The sequence below is a fragment of the Chiloscyllium plagiosum genome, unplaced genomic scaffold (assembly GCF_037043375.1).
Source record: "Chiloscyllium plagiosum isolate Xiang-an unplaced genomic scaffold, Cpla_swu_hap1 HiC_scaffold_31, whole genome shotgun sequence".
NCBI classification, from domain to species: Eukaryota; Metazoa; Chordata; class Chondrichthyes; order Orectolobiformes; family Hemiscylliidae; genus Chiloscyllium; species Chiloscyllium plagiosum.
The window spans coordinates 37,961,393-37,982,175 of NW_028270169.1; the positions used below are offsets into that span (position 1 = coordinate 37,961,393).

At 41.1% G+C, this 20,783-nt stretch overlaps 1 protein-coding gene across 1 annotated transcript in view; it reads left to right on the top strand.

The window, feature by feature from the left end:
* Window positions 1-1,686: 1,686 nt before the first annotated feature.
* Window positions 1,687-20,783, top strand: part of LOC122564222 (myeloperoxidase-like) — a 162,280-nt gene continuing 143,183 nt past the window's right edge. The window contains exons 1-3 of the mRNA XM_043718919.2: window positions 1,687-1,885; window positions 11,041-11,167; window positions 13,280-13,409. Of these exons, the coding sequence (XP_043574854.2) occupies window positions 1,687-1,885; window positions 11,041-11,167; window positions 13,280-13,409 (456 nt within the window). The remainder of the gene's footprint in view (window positions 1,886-11,040; window positions 11,168-13,279; window positions 13,410-20,783) is intronic.

Below are 20,783 nucleotides of genomic sequence, written 5' to 3' on the forward strand. Positions count from 1 at the left end.
CTGATCCAGAATCCATGAAGGTAGAGTAACCTACTGAAGTCACCAGATACCCGCTTTGACGTTCATGTCAAGAATTCTCACCATCCAATCATAGTGCTGGGTGGTAGGTCAGGAAGCTGCATACTAATGAAGTGAGCATTAATAAGGGCACTTAAAAACTCACAGTGGCTGACTCAGAATCTCTCATCGATGCCTGAAACTTGAGTTAAAAGATGCAGCCAGTTATTGTGGACTTCAAAATCGGCCTCACTGGCCTTCTCAAAATTTTACTGCATTTCTCAAATAGATCATATCATTCAGGCCCTTAAAAAAACAGCCATGGTTTATGATAAGAAAGAGGGACTTAAAGAATGGACAGGCCCAAGGAAGTAAGGATCTTAGTAAGTATTGAAAACTAACCAAAACAACCAAAAAACAGCAGATGCTGGAAATCAGAAAGAAAAACAATATTTGCTGGAAACTCTCAGCAGGTTTGGCAGCATCAGTGGAGAGAAATCAGAGTTAATGTTTCAGGTCTTGGAATTTTTTTTAAGACTGCAGTGTGGCACTTTTTCTCAGCAAAATATTGAATAAACTTCTGAAAAAGAATTCAGCAGCAATACCCATCGGGTGTTGTGATGATAAAGAGCCACTGTGAGAGAATGTACACTCAGCAGAATATATGAATGGAAAAGACTGGGGATTGATAATGCAGTTTTTAAACAAATGTTGCAAAACAGAAAAATCTCCTATGAGTGTATAGCAATAGTAATCTATCTGATTGCTTTATGAAGAAAGGAGTAAGATTTCCGAAACTGTTGGATATACAGGGCAGTGGATGTATGCAACTTTAATATGTAAGAGAAAAGGAAATACAAATTGTTGTAACGGTATCTATTTTGTTTTGCTTGTGTTTACTGTTTTTATAACATCCTGGTTTATTTCATCAGAGAAAATGAGGAGCTATTATGATCTAATATGATCTGAAAAATGCCTGAGATCTAAGGGAAAGAGGGAAAAGGTGATGGATATAGTAATTTTGGATTAATTGGGTATAAAGTTCTTGTATTAATATAGAGTTCGAGTGGAGGTTTCTCGTGATGCAGTGGTAATGTCCCTACCTTTGAGCCAGGAGGCCTGTGTTCAAGTCCCATCTGGTGTCGAGTTGTGTAATAGCACTTTGAACAGGATGTTTAGAAAGTATATAAATATGCAGAGCTAGTAATCAGGGTGAGTTTTATGGACTGCTGTTAAATGAAAAGCGAGGACTGTGCTTAAAAGCAGTTGCCTTCTGGTATATAACAAGTGGGACCAAATGACAGTAGTCCCACTGAGCTGAACAAGAGAAGAACTGGAGGATATGGATTGCTTGACTTATTGTTGCTATTAGAGAGATTGAGCAAAACTGGAATTGATAATACACCACAATTACTGAGCATATCCTTCTTAACCGTCAAATCTCCTTTTATCAATTCTTATTGATACTGTTGGTTTATGCAGGAGCTGATATTGGGACTATTTTGCACCTGACGTCTGATCTGTCAGGAATTAAGCTCAGGCTGAAACTTATTTCAAATTGCAAACTTTATTGCAAGGTCCATTTTCTTTTCTGGAGGTCAGTCATTCACATGCTTTTTCCTCCCTTTCGGATTCTGAATCAACCTTACAGTGTGCTTATTATAAATATAATTTAAATTCTGCTGCAAAATGGTTTCCTGTTATTCCAGCGTTAAGCAGAAACTCCTAAGAAGATCAGCAAGCTTTAAGGACCTAATGATCCTCTTCAATCAGCCCACTGCAGAGACCAGGACAGGAATAAGGTCTGCAGAGTACATGCAAGCTGCACTGAGCCTCGTCCAACGTAGGGCTCATCATGTCCACAAACGCTCACAGAGTACAATATCAGGTCAGATTTGAAACTGTATCTGAAATTGTCACGTTATCTGAAATATTGCTTTTCTAATCTACTAACTGGAAGTTAGTTTATGCTAAAGCTAGTTGAATATTGTTTGCTGGATTTTTCACTAAATTTCAGGAGAAAGTTAATATAAATAGTGTCCTTTGCCAAAATATCCATTGGGCATAAACATAAACATTTAAGCCAATTTTACACTGTTAAATAAGTTACTGTTAAAGTAAAATTTACCTGTAACAATTCAGTTTTGTGATTTATCATGTGTTGTTAAGTCAATATAGGTATCTGCGCACTGAGATACGGATTGGGTGTATTCTCTGAACTAGATTCCTTTTTGAACATACATTGACTCTGAGGTTGTTTGCTCCTTAATATCTAATTAAGGCTCTTCCACTCATTGTACTGTAATATTCCTTTATTTTGTCATGATCGTGGCAAAATACGGACTGTAAAGTTTCAACCTCTATCATCTAACTTTAGTACGCAAGACATTCATGAACTAAAGTTGTTGTAAAACGAGAAAAACAAGATTGATCTAAAATAGTTATAGTCTGCGTGTGTTTCCTCCGGGTGCTCAGGTTTCCTCCCACAATCCAAAGATGTACAAGTCAGGAGAATTGGCCATGGTAGATTACACATCGTGTTGGGTGCATTGGTCGGAGGGGGGATGGGTCTGGGTGGGTTGCTCTTCAGAGGGTCAGTGTGGACTGGTTGGGCCAAAGGGCCTGTTTCCACGCTGTAGGGAATCTAATCAATCAGCTGAGTACAGATTGAGGTAAATTCAAGAAATAAATTTGGAATAAACAAAATCGTCTGAACAGGGATGATCATTTTATCTAAAGAAATTGAACCCTGCAATAGGATTCTGAATCAGGCAACAGGAAACTCACATTTCCTGAGCCAATTTACACTTGTACAAGAAGTTGGATATAAGAGGATACCTGCAACTATCCAGTTTGGAAACACAATGAAACCAGACCTGGGGATACAGAAAAGAACTATATCTCAATAGCTTCTTGGCAGAACAACAGACAGAGAGAAGGTAGATTTATAATAGCTGAACATGGAAGAGAAAGGAAGTTCCAATTGAGACAGCTTGAGCTGAGATGGAATAATTCCGTTGAAAACAAGTCTGGTGAAGGAACCAAACATAACACAGATTTAAAGGCTAATGTCTTCAGCGTCACCTATTTCATTTCTAAGTTTGACAAAGAAAAGGTAATAACTTCCTGTTTCCCTTTTCAGTGGCGAGCACAGCTGTAAAAGTGACTGATTTAACAATTTGCTGATGGAGGGTAGGGCAACAGGGAAAGCTTACAAAGTCTAATCTTGTTTACCTGAGAAGAATGATACTGACAACAATGTAGATAAATGGGATATTTTAAGTGAGTAAAAGATTGTGCCAAGGTGTGTAGGAAAATGTCCTGTAGTCTCAACAAATGACAAGTTACACCCAAAACAAACACAGGTAATGTTGGAGAAACACAGCATCTGTGGTAGAAGAAACAGAGTTAATGTTTTAAGTCCAGTGTGACTCGTTTTCAGAACACCTGGAATTTAAATGTGTTAACAGTTCACATTTGGGAAGCTGGTTTTAAACAGTGGTCGCCTTAGAAAACCTTTGTGAGATCATTCTTCTCTGAGCTCTAAAGCTTAATGCTCTTTCTAATTTGGATGCATGTAGACCAGAAGGTATCTAGCCAAGATATAATTTGATGCACAGACCCATAGATTCAGACAGTCTGCAATTTTCAAGCTATCACAGACCAGAAAGAGAGAGATAGAGTGGGATAAATATTCCTGAGGCTGAGGAATATTCCTGAAGATAAAATGCTGCCTGACCTATCAAAAGGGCCCCAAAGTGCTTCCCACTGACACCTCAGTCGCTTGCCCTGCCTTATTTCCCAACAGTAGGTCAGGTTTTGCACCTTCTATACTAGATACATCCACATACTGAATAAGAACATTTTCTTGTGCACACTGAACAAATTCCTCTCCATCTAAGCCTTTAACACTACGGCAGTCCCAGTTTATATTTAAAACATTAAAATCCCCGACCATTACCACCGTATTATTCTCACAGATAACTAAGATCTCCTTACATATTTGCTTCTTAATTTCCCGCTGACTATTGGGGGCTCTATAGTCCAATCCTAATAAGGTGATCATCCTTTTCTTATTTCTCAGCTCCACCCAAATGACTTCTCTGGATATACTCCCAAGAAAATGCTCCCTAACTACAGGTGTAACCTTATCCCTAACTAAAACCATCACTTCTCCTCCTCCCTTGCCCCACTTTCTATCCTTCCTATAGCATCCATATCCTGGAACATTAGTTGCCATTCCTGCACTCCGTTGAGCCATGTCTCTGTAGTGGCAATGATATCTCAGTCCTATGTTCCCAACTGTGCCCTGAGTTCATCTGCTTTACCTGTCAGGCCTTTTACTTTGAAATAACTGCAGTTTAATTTTTCTGTCTTACCTCATTCTCTGCCTTTCTCTTACCTTGCCTTAACTATTTGATTTGCTCCCAATCTCAACTGTACGATCTCAAACCGATCTATTTTCTCACTATCTTTTTGTGTCCCCAACCCCCTTACAGTTTAAAGCCTCCTGAGTCGCACTAACAAATCTCCCTGCCAGGACATTGGTTCCCTTTAGGTGCAACTTGCCTTTCTTATACAGGTCACTCCAACCCCAGAAGAGATCCCAGTGGTCCAAAAGTGCGAATCCCTTTCTCATGCAACAGATCCTCAGCCACACATTCATCTGCTGTATCCTCCTATTCCTACTCTCACTGGCACACGGTACAGGGAGTAATGCAAATATTACTACGGTTGAGGACTTATTTTTTAACTTCCTGCCTAATTTCTTATATTGTTTCTTCAGAACCTCTGCCCTTTCTCTTCCTGTGTTGTTGGTACCAACGTGTACAACAACCTCCTGCTGATCACTCTCCCCTTTGAAAATATTCTGCACCATCTCCAGACATCTTTGATCTTGGCACCAGGGAGGTAATAACATCATTCTGATGTCTCACTATTAGCTGCAGAATCATCTGTCCTTGCCTCTAACTAGACAGTCCCCTATCACAATCAATTGCTTGGAACCTGAAACACCCCTCATTACATTAGAGCCAGTCCTGGTGCCAGAGTCCTGGCTATCAGTGCTGCATTCCCCTGAGAATCCATCACCCACTGCATTATCCAAAACAGCATATTTTTTTGAGATGGGGATACCCACATCCTGCACTAGCTGCCCCTCTCTCCTATGTTTCCTGGAGATAATCCATCTACCTGACTGTATCTGTGGTCTTTCTACCTTCCTGGAACTGCCACGCATCGCATCCCTTGGTTCCTCTAAATTCCTCATTGCAACTAGTTGCTGCTCCAACCAATCGATACAATCCGATAGGACTCACAACCAAACACATGTCCTGCAGACATACTCATTAGGAACATTGAAATTCTCCCTAATCTCTCACATCTGACAGGAATAGCACATCACCCTACTAAAGGCCACCTCTGCACCTTAAACAATCTACAGACCCAGAAAATAGCACAGTCTTACTGCCCTTAAAATAGTGTTCTATGGTACATCAGTTCCCATGTTTTATATTTTTAAAATATTCCACTTTCCCTGGAATACCTCTGCCACCTTACCTTACCAATTGCTATATATTTATAAAACAAAATAGATTAAGATTCATACATTTTATAAGTCTTCAAAACAGTTAGCCTATCAGGGTCTGAAATCCTGACACTTCCAGCAATGAGTAGTTCTGATAATGTGAGGTGATGCATTTAGGCAAGACCAATTCTAGAGCGAATTATACCTTGAACGGAAGAGCCTTGGGAAAGGTTAATGGGCAGAGAGATCTGGGAATGTAGGTCCATTGTACCCTGGAGGTTGCTGCACAGGTGGATAGAGTGGTCAAGAAGGCAGATAGTATGCGTGCCATCATTGGATGGGAAATTGAGTATAAGAGCTGGCAGGTCATGTTAAAATTGTACAAGACATTGGTTCGGCCGCATTTAGAATTATGTGTACAGTACTGGTCGCCACATTACCAAAAGGATGTGGACGCTTTGGAGAGGGTGCAGAGAAGGTTTACGAGGATGTTACCTGGTATGGAAGGTGCTAGCTATGAAGAGAGCTTGAGTAGGTTAGGTTTGTTTCCATTAGAAAAAAAGAGATTGAGGGGGGACCTAATTAAGGTTTACAAAATCATGAAAGGTATTGACAGGGTGGATAGAGATAAGCTTTTTCCCAGGGTGAAGGATTCAATAACGAGAGGTCACGCTTTCAAGGTGAGAGGTGAAAAGTTTAAGGGGGATACACGTGGCAAGTACTTCACACAGAGGGTGGTGGGTGCCTGGAACGCGTTGCCAGCAGAGGTAGTAGAGGCAGGCACGGTAGATTCATTTAAGATGCATCTGGACAGATGCATAAGTAGGTGGGGAGCAGAGGGATACAGTTGCTTAGGAATTGGGCGACTGGTTGAGACAGTAGATTTGGATCGGCTCAGGCTTGGAGGGCCAAAGGGCCTGTTTCTGGGCTATAAATTTTCTTTGTTCTTTATAATGAGGATCACTCCAAAGTCAGCTCTGAAATATCACTGTTTGTTTCTCTTGAACTGAACCCAGGCTTCCAGAGTTACTTGCACATTCTGTCAGTCCGCTGTGAAAATTCACTGCTCGCGTTTTTTAAAATTTCTTTTGTTGAACTCTAAAGCCATTCTTCAACTTCACACGCAGTCGCCCCTGAAAATCCCTCTCCTCTTGACTCTCTTTCCTCCCCTTTAAAGCTTTGTTGTTTCTGATGTTCTGTTTTAAAGTTTCAAAAACAAAACGTAAAACCCTTAGAAATAAAAATAGCAATTACTGATCTGAGAAATGGAGGAAATCAATTTTAGCACTGAGAAAACAAACCTCACTAAAAGGAGCAACTCCTCTTATAGCCATGATTCGCTCACGTGCACCATTTTGGATTCCCAAAATGGCTGACAGCATGACATCTCCTGCAAATAGAAAAGGTCAGTCCGGAGAGCATCAGGAAGACTGCAGAGAACTAGAAGGCCTGGGGTGGGAGGTTGAGAACTCAGAGAAGTTCAGTGGCCCCACAGTAGGCAGTAAATCCCTGTGAGAGTTAGAGAGGTTTGAGTGGCACAAGAATTAAATCAGCAGAAATCAGCAGAACAGCTGAGAACTGAGAGAACTCAGAATCCACCTAAGGGCCTGTAAAACATGTGAGATTTGGAGTGGCTCACATAAAGCCACTTGAATTAAACAGGGCTGAAGTCCAGTCAGCAAAATGGGTCAGGACTGAATCTGAAAAAGTTGGGCCAATAGCTAGAAAAGAAGCCAAGAAAGTGCAAGGGAAGGTAACAAAAGATGACAAGGCAGAGTCAACAATCTGGTGAACTAACACCTTCATGGCAACGTTAAAGGAGGACCCAAAACATTATCAGGTCAAGAGGAAATGGAGGTGAAATCTAACTTAGTGGAAGAGCCACAAGGGAGTAAGGCAGAAGCTGGTAGCAGAGGTGTTCCAGGGAAAGTGGAACAGTTTAAGAGAAAATCTGTCACAAAATGAAAGGTAAAAGAAAGAGAACCTAATCCACAACAGACAGCACTGGACAGTGGACATTATTGGTGGAACACCAGTGAAGAAAAAATAGAGTTACCCTCTGAGATTCAAAGAACAAAACCAAGTTTCAAACCTGAACCAGTCCGATCAGTGTAAAGTTCAATGAGAGAGAGCAAGATCCATATCTAAATCTAGACATCGTGCCAAAGGTAAATACCAGATTACCATCCACCTCCTAGAAATCAAATCAATAAAAATACCCAAATTCAATGCATTGATTACAAAAATCAAAGGGTTAAAATGCAGAGACAGCACAGCTTAGGTAGCAAGTTTGGTGGTTAACACCAAATCCAGTTCTCAACCCACTTTCGGGTGAAGAGAGTAAATGTGTATTGTTGTCTCAAAACTTTGTATTATTATATACACCTTGAAATATATTACTCACTGTCAACACAAAGCAGAAAAATACTGTCTAAGACTGTTTCCTTTTGGTGGAAGGCATGACAATGGATATAAATTACATACTGTCAATTTTCCAGTTCCAGGGAGCAGGCAGAAGTATTTTCTGTGAAGGTGTCCTTCATTCAAAGGTCAGCACAGGGAGACAGGACTCAATAGCTTCAAAACAAACTGATGCTAGCCATCAAACTCTCTTTTTTAATTGTGTGCCTTATGCCTTTATTTAGATGTTATCCTATAATTATTACAGAAATGTTGCTGAAATATAGTCAGTTAGTGTACTTTTCTTTTGAGCAGTTAGCCCTCAATGTGTTTAGTTATAGAGTCATAAGAAACAAATCCTTTGGTCCACCCAGTCCGTGCCGAACATAAAACCAAACCAAACTGGTCCCACCTGCCTGCTCCTAGCTCATATCCCTCCAAACCTTTCTGATTCATGTATTCATACAAATGTCTTTTAAACATTGTAATTGCATCTGCATCCATCACCTCCTCGGGAAGTTCATTCCACACTCGAACCATCCACAAAATTTGCCTCTTTTGTCCTTTTATAAATCTCTCTCCTCTCACCTCAATTGTACACCCCTAGTCTTGAAATCTCCTATCTTAGGGAAAAGACAACTACTATTAATTCTATCCATACCTCTCATTATTTTATAAACTTCTATGAGTTTTCCATTGACATCAGCATTTCCCAATCCTTTTCCCACCGTGAGCCCGTCTTGAAGTGTCAGACATTGTATGACAGCAGCTGAGATTTTACCAGGGGGGTGGGTAAAACAGTTGTTGAATGGTGGGGAAGGGTCACCTCCCAACTCTTTGCCAAACGCTATTCTCCTCTCTACTGTCCATCTCTTCATCTTCCCCAATGGGAAAGGCAGCAGAGTGAACACCTACCTTTTCACACAGACTCTTAGACAGCAGGAACTGAGCATTTTAAAGGGACCCACACTGTGACTGGTCACTGTGAGTGCCACAACCATTGCTGCTTCAGAGTTTGTAAAATCTCAACTGGTGACTCCCAGTTTGGGAACCTCAGCCGTACATGTTTCTCATGAGATTTGTAACTGAAGTCATAGAATCCCTGCAATATGGAAGCAAGCCATTCAGCCCAGTGAGTCCACACCGACCCTCCAAAGAGCATCCCACACAGACCAAGGCCCAGACCCAAGCCCTGATCCTATCCCTGTAACCCTGCATTTCCCATGGCTAATCCACATAGCCAGCACATCACTGGACTATGGGCAATTTGGCATGGCCAATCCAGTTAAACTGCACAGCTTTGGACTATCTGCTCTCATAAGCAAAGCTAAAAAATCCCATGGCATTTAAAAATAAAAGAACAGGAGAGTTGTCCTCCTATCCCAGATCAAATTTATCTCTGATCTAATATCATTGGAAGAGTTGATTTAGACATTTATTCACTTGGTGTCTGAAGAAGCTTGCTGTGTAACTTTCTTTTTTCCTTTCTATTTTCTATCCAGCAGTGATTTTACACACAACTGAACTTTTGTTTTCCCATCACCAGATAACACATGGTACCACAGCTAAATTAGTTGGGTTTTCCAATTCATTCATTGACATGGCAAGCCCATCAATGGCAAGCGCCAGGTCTTTGATATCGCAATAAAGAGAGAAAAGGCTGGAAGCATTGAGGTTATGCAGCAGCTAATGAGAGAAACACAGAGTTATTGAGCTAGATTGTATGTTCCCCTCCCAGAGGGTTTGAAGACTGGCATTTGACGGGGTGGGGGACATTACTTACCCACCACTGTTGATTCAATTACTGCCATACTCCCCTCACTCCCGAACAATTAGTCCAGAGGAAGTGAGAGAGGCTGGTTCTGCCCACCAGTGAGTCAACTGAAGGCCTGGATTGCACATTACTTCTGATGTAAGGATCTGATTCCAAGATTTAACTGGCAACAAGAGGGACCTGCACCAACCATCCAGCCTGGCAGATTTTTCGCCAGGGGTTGGTGTTGGGCAGGGCCAGCCCTCCTTGGTCACATTGAGATGGAGTCAACATTCTCAATCCCTCGCTGCCTGCCTGCCCTCACTCTTCAGTAGCATCATCAGTGGGCACTGCTCTGTGTGGTACTGCTGGTACTGAAGAGCTGCCAGCCCCTGACAACCACTCCATGTTTCTGAAGGCAGGTGTCCCATCCCAACATGATGTCTATCAGCCAATAAATCACAGGGCAGCTGTCTGGGAGGCAGTGGGGCAGGCATCGGGTCTTTCTCTCAGCAGGCAGGGGTGGAAGGATTGGTATTATGGTGTTACATTAAATGCAGCCAAGTTCTTCATCTCAATGACCTTTATGGCCTTGCCATGTAAATGAAAGAAGAAAGGTGCCATTCTTTTGAAGTACCAAGGAGAAAGTATTTCTCTTAAAGCTGACCAAGTCAGCATTTAATACTGCGAAGGTCCTATGTCAGATACATATTCAACTATAATGTAGCGCCTTTGAGGTTAAGCTAAGTTGGAGGATGCCACTAATGAATATTTTCAGGCAATGGTACATAGTTGTTCAAGTTTATATGAAACTCAGCCATGAGTACTGGGCAGAATGCAGGCTAGTTGATTCATTTTTCTAATCTTTGTATGTCTGAATATTTGTTAAGGAACCGTGCCTGTTCACTGAAAGAGTACAATACTGCATTGTTAAGGAATAGTATATGTTCATTGAAAGAGTACACTACTGCATTCTTATTGACACTGACTTGAAATTCCCTAATCATGTTTTGACCCTGTCATACATTAGGATATAATATATTCAGTTTAGCTCAGCTAGTTAGATCCTTAAACAGACTCTTAAGTGCTTCTAAACTCTTGAACACATTGTCAACTCCATTGCTGAATGGATTTCTCACCTAAGACTGCAGAAAATAATCATGAGATTATCCCTTCAGATTGGCAGGATTTATTTAAAATTCATCTCCCATTTCCCACTAGTAATGGACAAAGATTTTATTGAAAACTAAGACCTCCTCCTCCCGATGACATGACCAAAAAAACAACCTGTAATGGCGTACTTTGAATAGGTAAACGTAATTCGCTATTCCAGTGTTTAAAGCCTTACCGGTGTATTCCACAGATGTTCAATCAAACAATGACCTCAGCCACATCTTACAAGCTTCAGGCTGTTCACTTCTAACCAAGCTTCCAGTCTGCACTGAAGAAACTGAATTCTACAGGACCATCAATGGTCAGTGCAACAACAGGTATGAAGAAGGCATTTGGTAAGCTTTCCTCTATTGGTCAGACTATTGAATATAGGAGTTGGGAGGTCATGTTGTGGCTGTATAGGACATTGGTTAGGCCACTTTTGGAATAGTGTGTGCAATTCTGTTCTTCCTCCTATTGGAAGGATGTTGTGAAACTGGGAAGGATTCAGAAAAGAAGGGTCTGTTTCTATGCTGTACATCTGTATGATTCTATGATGGGGACTGCAAAGTCTTTATGGTAAAAGTGCTGTATGACGAACCCAGTTCTGATTAACTGTTCCACTGTTAGCTACTCATTACTTGTCAGCCTCTTGAAATAAGTATTTATCATGAAGCTGGGATGACACTGAAAGGTTTAGTTAGGTCCAAGAGAAACTCAGCCATTAAGTGCAACTGACTGTTGGTTGTACATAGCCATATAGATTAAAAGACCATGGATTTTATTATGAGCATTTACTGCTCTCAATCAAAGGCACAATTAGGATTTTGCAGTAACTAGCATAGTCCTTGACTGGAGAGTACAATAAAACTAGCTAGCATACGCATCCTGGGCTGTCATTCAATAACTAATGCTACAACCAATACATATTTTATAATCAGTAGAGAAAATGATTTGGCTTCTCTCTGATGCACAATCAAGTAAGTTGCCCAAAATTACTATCAATGACCACATCTGAAAAATTGACAAAGGAATAGCTGTAATAAACTGTGAGCTCTCTGAAGTTTTCAACTGGGCAATTTGCCTACCTAGATATGTAATTGACAAATATGTTTTAATAGGAGAAATATAAAATTCGTAATAAGGAAACAAGCAAAAGGAAATCAATCAAGTGAAATAATAGTACTTCAGAGCCTTTGAAATGTAATCATTATTTTCAAGCTTCCAGAAACATATTGAGATATTAATTCACTGGTTGTAGTGATGTTCTTTGGATACCATCCAGTTTCCTTTCATTATGTCTTTTGCATCCGTCTGAGTATTGGCAGACCTTCAGTTTAACTTTTTATTGACCAAGTGGCACCACCAAGCACACTGTATTTGCTTAAGATCTAAAGTGGACCTGGAACCAGGTGAGCTCTGACTCATTCAAGAGGGCCACCACTAAGCCAGTTTGACACGATATCTGGGTTGCATTACAAAGTTAACCATTTGCAATGTTGCTACATTAGATATTGGTCCTTTACACAATATTAAGTGCCAACTACAGGGGAACCTCGATTATCCGGCATTCAATTCTCCAAATATCGGATTATCTGGCAAGATCACAAGGTTCCGTTGCTTGGCTAACCTATGTAATCCGGTATTTGATTATCTGGAATTTGATTAACCAAGCAAAACACTCCCCGTCCGTGTCCTTCGGATAATTGAGGTTCCTCTGTAATAGAAAGATTATCTCTACCATGCTAAGGAGAGAAAACAAAAGTTATTCTGAATTTCAGGAACTGAAAACCTAAAGAAATGATTAATAAGTGTTATGCATCACCAATTCCAGGTATCCAAGAAATAAAAACTTGCGCCATTATGTGAGTTAGATTTTAGTGAGAAAAGCGACATGGCTCTGGTTATTTTAGTTGCCAAGTTTATTGACAGAACATTGAAAAGACTCTTGATGACACATTATTTTTCGATAACAGATTACACAAGATTTGGAGATGCCGGTGTTGGACTATCACCTATCCTTATCACCTATCACCTATCCACTATCACCTATCACCTATCCACTACCACTATCACCTATCACCTATCCACTATCACCTGATGAAGGAGCGTCGCTCCGAAAGATAGTGTGCTTCCAATTAAACCTGTTGGACGATAACTGGTGTTGTGTGATTTTTAACAGATTACACAAGAACATTCTGTATTCTATAAACGTTGTCAAGAAATATAGGAATCAAAGGTTTAATTGTGTCATATGCAAATATTGCACAAGTTGCAAGACACTGTCCCAAAAAATGCTACACAAAGTTTGCCTCAATAAATCAATAGCTTTACATTTACATTGGTGACATGATTGTGCAAACATTTATTTCTTTTCTCGATGGAGAAGTCTATCTGCAATTATAGAATTAAATGTCAAAATAAAATATGATTTTTTTTCATACATTCAGAAACAATCCCTTACTTGGAGCAGCTTTCACCCCATTGAAACGATGGCTCGCACCTGAATATGAAGATGGAATTACACTTCCAAGAGGTTCAAAGAAGGGCTTACTATATTCCGGATTCCCTTTGCCACTGGTAATTATTGGTCAAAGTAAAATTAATGTATGTTTGATCATGGAAGATTCTGATTGTTTGATTTATCATCCTGCACAAACAGCTTGTCAACTGATCAGGGTAGACTTTCATGGCTTCCCTATAATAATCCACCATGACTTCTAGATTTTACATTGTTTCTCCAAGGTTTGTACTCAACAGTATAGCAGAAAATCCATTTGAAACATGTTTATGACCATTAAATTCTCTTGATCCGTAAAAACATATAGGCATCAAAAGTTTCCACTTCCAGTAAGTTGTTTGAACTTTTACAACAAAACTTATTGTTGTAATGTCTGCTTTGGTTGTAAACAGCTTGAATTGTTACTCCCCCTCAATTCCTAACTTCTTTGCAGATCAAAATTTGTTATTTTCACAATAGCTTAAATTCAGACTTATCATATAAATCTGGCTTTTGGCTCATACAATTCAGACATGTGACCCCCAAGTTGTCACGAGCACACTAGACCTTTCCAGAGTGGTGCAGGAACTGCAATTTACCTTGCTCGTTTAGCTCACGTTTAGACTTTTAATTTAAGAAATAACCAGCAGCAAAGTTTTAGTTTTGAACCAGTCAAAGCACAACCACTTGCAGGAAATTACTGAATAAAAGAGCCAAAATACAGATGTAATGAAAATTTAGGAATGGATAAACAATACATATAAACATGAAAGGGTGTTGTCATTGCAGCCTGTTACTTGCTTGAATATTGTCTGTCTGAAGTAAAGGAATTGAGAACTTCAAATAAAAAAAAAGCAACTGTGACAACTTCTGTAGTTGAATTGTTGAAGTTTGCAGATGGAGTGCTGTTCTGGAAGGGAGTGAGGACTGTTTTATTTTATGGCCTGGCAGGTTGTAGCCTTTGGTAGCTGGTCAATCCTTAACCAGTTTGTTTAGTTTCACTGTTCTGGTAGGGAGTGTTGGTGAGCTTATTGTACACCAGCTCCCTGGTTCTGACACTGGTCTGTGTGCTGTGGTAAAAAAACACAGGAAACAGTTGCTTTCAACGGAAAGAAAACTCTGCTTTTATTAAAACAAGCAAAATTGAAAATATGTACAATAACCGAAAAAGAAAATGAATATTTCAAAAATCCCAATGTTATGGATTAAGCAAAGTGAGACTTATCTGATGGCGAACTAACACCCCAGTTAACCCTTCCAGCTTCGGCTTGGTATAGTGGGTTTAAAATGACAGAGAGTTGTCAATCACTTGGTGATAAGGGAAGGGAGTGGGGGGAAGAGAGAGAAAACGCTTATCCCGGGATGCTGTCCTGCTTTCCTTCCCTGGGGGGTGCCCTGCACTGTCAGCCCTGATGCCCAGTCTTTCCACCCTGTCTCACTGAGCTGGGACGGACGCTCCCGATGACCTTACGCTCACCCCTGAAGTAGAAACGCAGTTTCGACTTATGCTTGCCGGGGGGGGGGGTATTGTTTGGAGCCGGGCTCTGCTGCCGATCCCTCTGTTGGCTTGGCCGGTAATGGATGCCACTGAAGCTGCCCCGGTCACTTCTCGTCAGAGATTTACCTGCACTTCCACACATCATCTACCATATCCGTTGCTCCCAATGTCATCTCCTCTACATTGGGGAGACAGGATGCATACTTGTGGAATGTTTCAGAGCACATCTCGAGGACACACATGCAAAACAACCCCACTGCCCTGTGGCTGACCACTTCTACTCCCCCTCCCACTCTGCCAAGGACATACAAGTCCTGGGCCTCCTCCACTGCCAAACCCTTACCACCTGATGCCTGGAGGAAGAACACCTCATCTTCCTTCTTGGGACCCTCCACCCACACAGGGATCAATGTAGATTTCATCAGTTTCCTCATGTTTCCTCTCTCCACCTTATCCCAGATCCAACCCTCCAACTCAGCACCGCCCCTTGAACTGTCCTACCTGTCCATCTTCCTTCCTACATATTCACTCCACCCTCCTCTCCTTCCTATCACTTTCACCCCCCAAGTTCACCTACCGATCACATTCTCAGCTACCTTCCCCCCACCCCCGCCTCCATCCCATTTATCTCTCAGCCCCCTTTGGCAACTCCCACATTCCAGATGATGGGTGTATGCTCGAAACGTCGACTCTCCTGCTCCTTGTTTGCAGTGTTACCGGCTGTGCTTTTCCAGCACCACACTCTTCGATTCTGATCTCCAGCATCTGCAGTCCTCACTTTCTCTTAGCTCAGTCTATCTACAAATCAAGCCTTAAGGTAGCCATCATGCTGGCATTTTGTGAATCACTGTTCTACAATATAAAAGTCAAAACTCTGTGCGGAGGTTCTTGCAGACTCACATTTTTTTCTTAGAAGCATTGAATGCTCACATCATTCTAAATATCTTCTTCAGTGGTAGATGCTGAAGTAACACATCAGCCTGCCTTCCAAATTGAAATAATTCAACAATGGAATGTCACAAATGCTTCCCCATTTAAAGAGAGATGAGCTTTTTCAAAAAGTATAGTTAATATGATGACACAGCTTTGACTCTGCAGGCACCCTGCCTCTATTCCTGATGAAGGGCTTTTGCCCGAAACATCGATTTTCCTGCTCCTCAGATGCTGCCTGACTTGCTGTGCTTTTCCAGCACCACTCTAATCTAGACTTTGACAATTGTACTCCTGTGTAGCGAAGGTAGTTCTTTTTTCAACTTCCTTGAGCCTCCCCACCTCTCTATCCCTTTAAGCAATGAATTAAAAGCTATCTCATTGACAGTGTTTTGACTCCTGAGCTAATTTACACTGAGTTGCTGGATATCTATTTTAACTGTGAGCCTGTGGTATGTGAAACACCTTGAGATGTTTTCTTATGATATAATTATGATAAAAATACCAGCCTTTGGTATGCAGTTTACAGAATATGATGTTCCTTACCAAAAGTTCCAGGTCACTTTATTTCAGTGCTGATTATTTCCTCAATGGCCATTACCTCAAGTTAAGAGGAGCTGATCAGTAATTTTTTTAAATATTCATTGGCGGGATGAGGATATCATTGGCTAGGTCAGCATTTATTGCCCATCAGATCCTCAATAATTACCTGCAAAATATACAAGGAAAGCACTTTTTTTCAGAGATAACAGCATTTAAACTACGCAAACCAATGGGTGTAAGTTTGTAAAGATATTTTCCATGATAGCTGACACACACAAGAAAACCCATCAGCCTAAACACACCTTCATCAGACAGGTCACAGTGAATGAGCTTCCATTGTGAAAATATTTTAATCAAGCAGTTATTATCTTTTTATTGCATCTTAGATCTCAATTTCTGATTTAAATTTGAAAATGGACAGTGTTCATTCCAACAGAAGTAATCACCACATTTGTCCCGAAGGAGTAGTTCCTGTACATACCCAGCTTCACCTTGCAGCCCCAAGCAATTGGTTAGTGATGTCAGATTTTCCTGGCTCTTTGTTCACTGAGCATTGTTTGTTGACAGGTTTCAAACTGTTCTTTATGTTTGCACCCTCCCTCTCCTGACCTTTCACTCCCTTTTCACCCCGCAGCCTGAGTCTCCACTACCTGATGTCTGCTACTATCTCTCCCATTGCAGCCTCTCTCCCTCCCCTAATCCTTGTAGCCTCTTTGTATCCCTTCTCTCTTGGTTAGAAACTAGCAGCAGGAGTAGACCATTTGCCTCTTTGAACCTGCTCTGCTATTCAATATGACACAGTTCTTCTTGCTTTCTGGTTTGGGAAGATTCTCTGCACCTAACATATTTACTTATGTCTGAAGCAGTTGATATAGATCAGTAACATTTAGTATTCAATTGTTGCAAATAATTACACATTTTAAGGAGTGTCACACCAATGTCAATCTCACAAATTACCTTTGCTGAAACGTATTTCTTTTTCACTTCACATATTGATAGAAACGTTTACAGTCAGCTTTTATGGACCTTACAAGTTTCCTCTCATACCGTTTCCCCAGCCCCTTGACCAGTCTTTTTGTTCTCTTTTGCTGAATTCTAAGATTCTTCCAATCCCCAAACACGCAGCTTTTTCTGGCAATTTTATCTACCTCCTCTTTGAATCTAACATTATTCTTAGTTTCTCATTGAAGCCTTTCCTGTTGTACTTTTGCACCAGATAGGAATAAATAATTATTGTAATTCATGCCTATGTTCCTCAAAGTATTAGTCTTTGCCTATCCACTGCCAAGCCTTTAATGAGCTTCTCAATCCCCATTGCCAACTTGTGCCTCATACCCCTCATTTAGACGTAGGACCCTTGTTTTAGATCTGTTCATTCATCATCTAAAACAATTGATCTTATTTTATTGTTGCTCTTTCCCAATACCCAGACTAGAAAAGCGTGCTCCGTTGTTGATTCCTCAGTGATCTAAAAGCACAGCATTATACATACATTCCAGGAAATCCTCTCTCACGATATCACTGCAAGTTTAATTTATCCGTCTATATCTAGTTTCAAGTCACCCATAATTACAGTTTGTACCCATATTGCATGTATCTCTAATCTCTTCCCTTCCATCTCTACTATTGTTTGGGACCCACAGACATACTGCATCAAAGTTTTCTGTCTCTGGGTATGTCTTATCTCCACCCATTGTGATTTTCAAGCAAAAGTCTTTCCACAATATTGCATTGTTTACCCTTACTAATGATACTTTCTACCTCCTTTCCCTATTTGTCTCTCCTTCCCCACTATTGAATACTGGCATGTGTTCAGTTTCCAAATTTGATCACCTTGCAGACATGACCCAGTAATTGCAACTGGATCATAACCAAGGACATCTATTTGGGCTGTTATTGAATCGATTTTATTGTGAAATATTTGTGCATTAAGACTCAAAGACTTTAAACTTCTCCCTTTTGTTAGCCATCTTAGCTTCATTTTCCCACTTTGGCTCCATTTGTTTCTTGCTTGTGTTTTTTTTTCTGCTTTTTATTTTTACTTCTTATTTTTTAAATGTTCACTTTCTGTTGTCTTTTTCCCCCTTCTCTGTCTTCCTGCTCAGGTTCCCATTCTCTGATTTTCTAGTTTAAATCCTCTGCTACAGCACTAGCAAACAGCACCCCAGGAAATTAGTCCTAGTTCTGCCTAGATGCATTTTCTGTCCTGTTTGCTTTATTCCTAACATTCGAAGAAATGATTCCAATGTCCCAGGAGTCTGAATCTACACCATTTATACAGCATGTATTTATTTGATATATCATTTCAAAGTTCGTTAACACATGGCAATCTAAAGATTACTACTTTTGAAGTCTTTTTAATAGATATCCTATCACCATACATTTGGCTGGTAGGACTTCAACTTTTTTTTTAACCAATGTGGTGGTACCAATATGTACCATGGCCATTGACTGTTCACTTCAGGATATAGAGTCATAGAGTCATAAGATATACAGCATGGAAACAGACACTTCGGTCCAACCCGTCCATGCCGACCAGATATCCCAACCCAATCTAGTCCCATCTGCCAGCACCCGGCCCATATCTCTCCAAACCCTTCCTATTCATATACTCATCCAAATGCCTCTTAAATGTTGCAATTGTACCAGCCTCCACCACTTCCTCTGGCAGCTCATTCCATATCCGTACGACCCTCTGTGTGAAAAAGCTGCCCCATAGGTCTCTTTTATATCTTTCCCCTCTCAACCTAAACCTATGCCCTCTAGTTCTGGACTCCCCAACCCCAGGGAAAAGACTTTGCCTATTTACCCTATCCATGCCCCTCATAATTTTGTAAACCTCTATAAGGTCACCCCTCAGCCTCCAAGTGGTGGAGGCTCCAGGGAAAACAGCCCCAGCCTGTTCAGCCTCTCCCTATAGTTCAAATCCTCCAACCCTGGCAACACCCTTGTAAATCTTTTCTGAACCCTTTCAAGTTTCACAACATCCTTCTGATAGGAAAGAGACCAGAACTGCACGCAATATTCCAAAAGTGGCCTAACCAATGTCCTGTACAGCTGCAACATGACCTCCCAACTCCTGTATTCAATGTTCTGACCAATAAAGGAAAGCATACCAAACACCTTCTTCACTATCCTATCTACCTGCGACTCCACTTTCAAGGAGCTATGAACCTGCACTCCAAGGTCTCTTTGTTCAGCAACACTCCCTAGGACCTTACCATTAAGTGTATAAGTCCTGCTAAGATTTGCTTTCCCAAAATGCAGCACATCGCATTTATCTGAATTAAACTCCATCTGCCACTTCTCAGCTCATTGGCCCATCTGGTCAAGATCCCATTGTAATCTGAGGTAACCCTCTTCGCTGTCCACTATACCTCCAATTTTGGAGTCATCTTCAAATTTACTAACTGTACCTTTTATGCTCGCATCCAAATCATTTATGTAAATGACAAAAAGTAGTGGACCCAGCACTGATCCTTGTGGCACTCCACTGGTCACAGGCCTCCAGTCTGAAAAACAACCCTCCACCACCACCCTCTGTCTTCTACCTTGAGCCAGCTCTGTATCCAAATGGCCAGTTCTCCCTGTATTCCATGAGATCTAAGGCCTACTCCTGCACCTATTGTCTATTGTCTACCTATTGTCTTATCTAACCTAGCTCAGCAGTCTCCCATGGGGAACCTTGTCGAACGCCTTACTGAAGTCCATATAGATCACATCTACTGCTCTGCCCTCATCATTCCTCTTTGTTACTTCTTCAAAAAACTCAATCAAGTTTGTGAGACCTGATATCCTGCAGCTTTTGATTTGATTTGATTTATTGTTGTCACATGTACCTAAGTGCAGTGAAACGTTGTGGTTTGTGTGCAGACTGGGCGGATCATAATATACAAGGACATGCAGACCTTAGGGTGTTTAGACAGAGTGAGGCAAACAAGGGGACAGCTGCAAAGGAGGTGCACAAAGCAAGATCTACATGCAAGATGCACTCAGCAGTCTAATAGTAGTGGGAAAGAAGGTGCTCTTGAACCTGTTGGTGCATGTGTTTGAGCTTCTGCTTGAAATATTCTCACCCCTTGGGGCAGGGAGGCACCACACCACCCTGGACTCTCTTTTGTGGCTGCAGATACACTTGCCTCATGCTTTTCCTGATGTATCTATCCTCTATCCATGTCATTCTTCATCCCTTAAGCATCAGAGTGATGAGTGGTACAACGGACCTGCGTTCCCTTGTCACTCCCCCAACATATTCAGAAATGGTATATCTGTTAGAGAGAGGGCCTTCCTCTCCTCTGTCTGACGGTCACTCATCTGCTTTCCACCTGTTCAGTCTTCACCTGCAGTGTGGCCACCTCAATGACCATCTCAGCATCATGGAAGCTGTGGATAGTTAGTGGACAGAGACAAAAAAACTGCAAATGCTGGAATCCAATGTCGACAGGCAGGAGGCTGGAAGAGTACAGCAAGCCAAGCCAAGAGG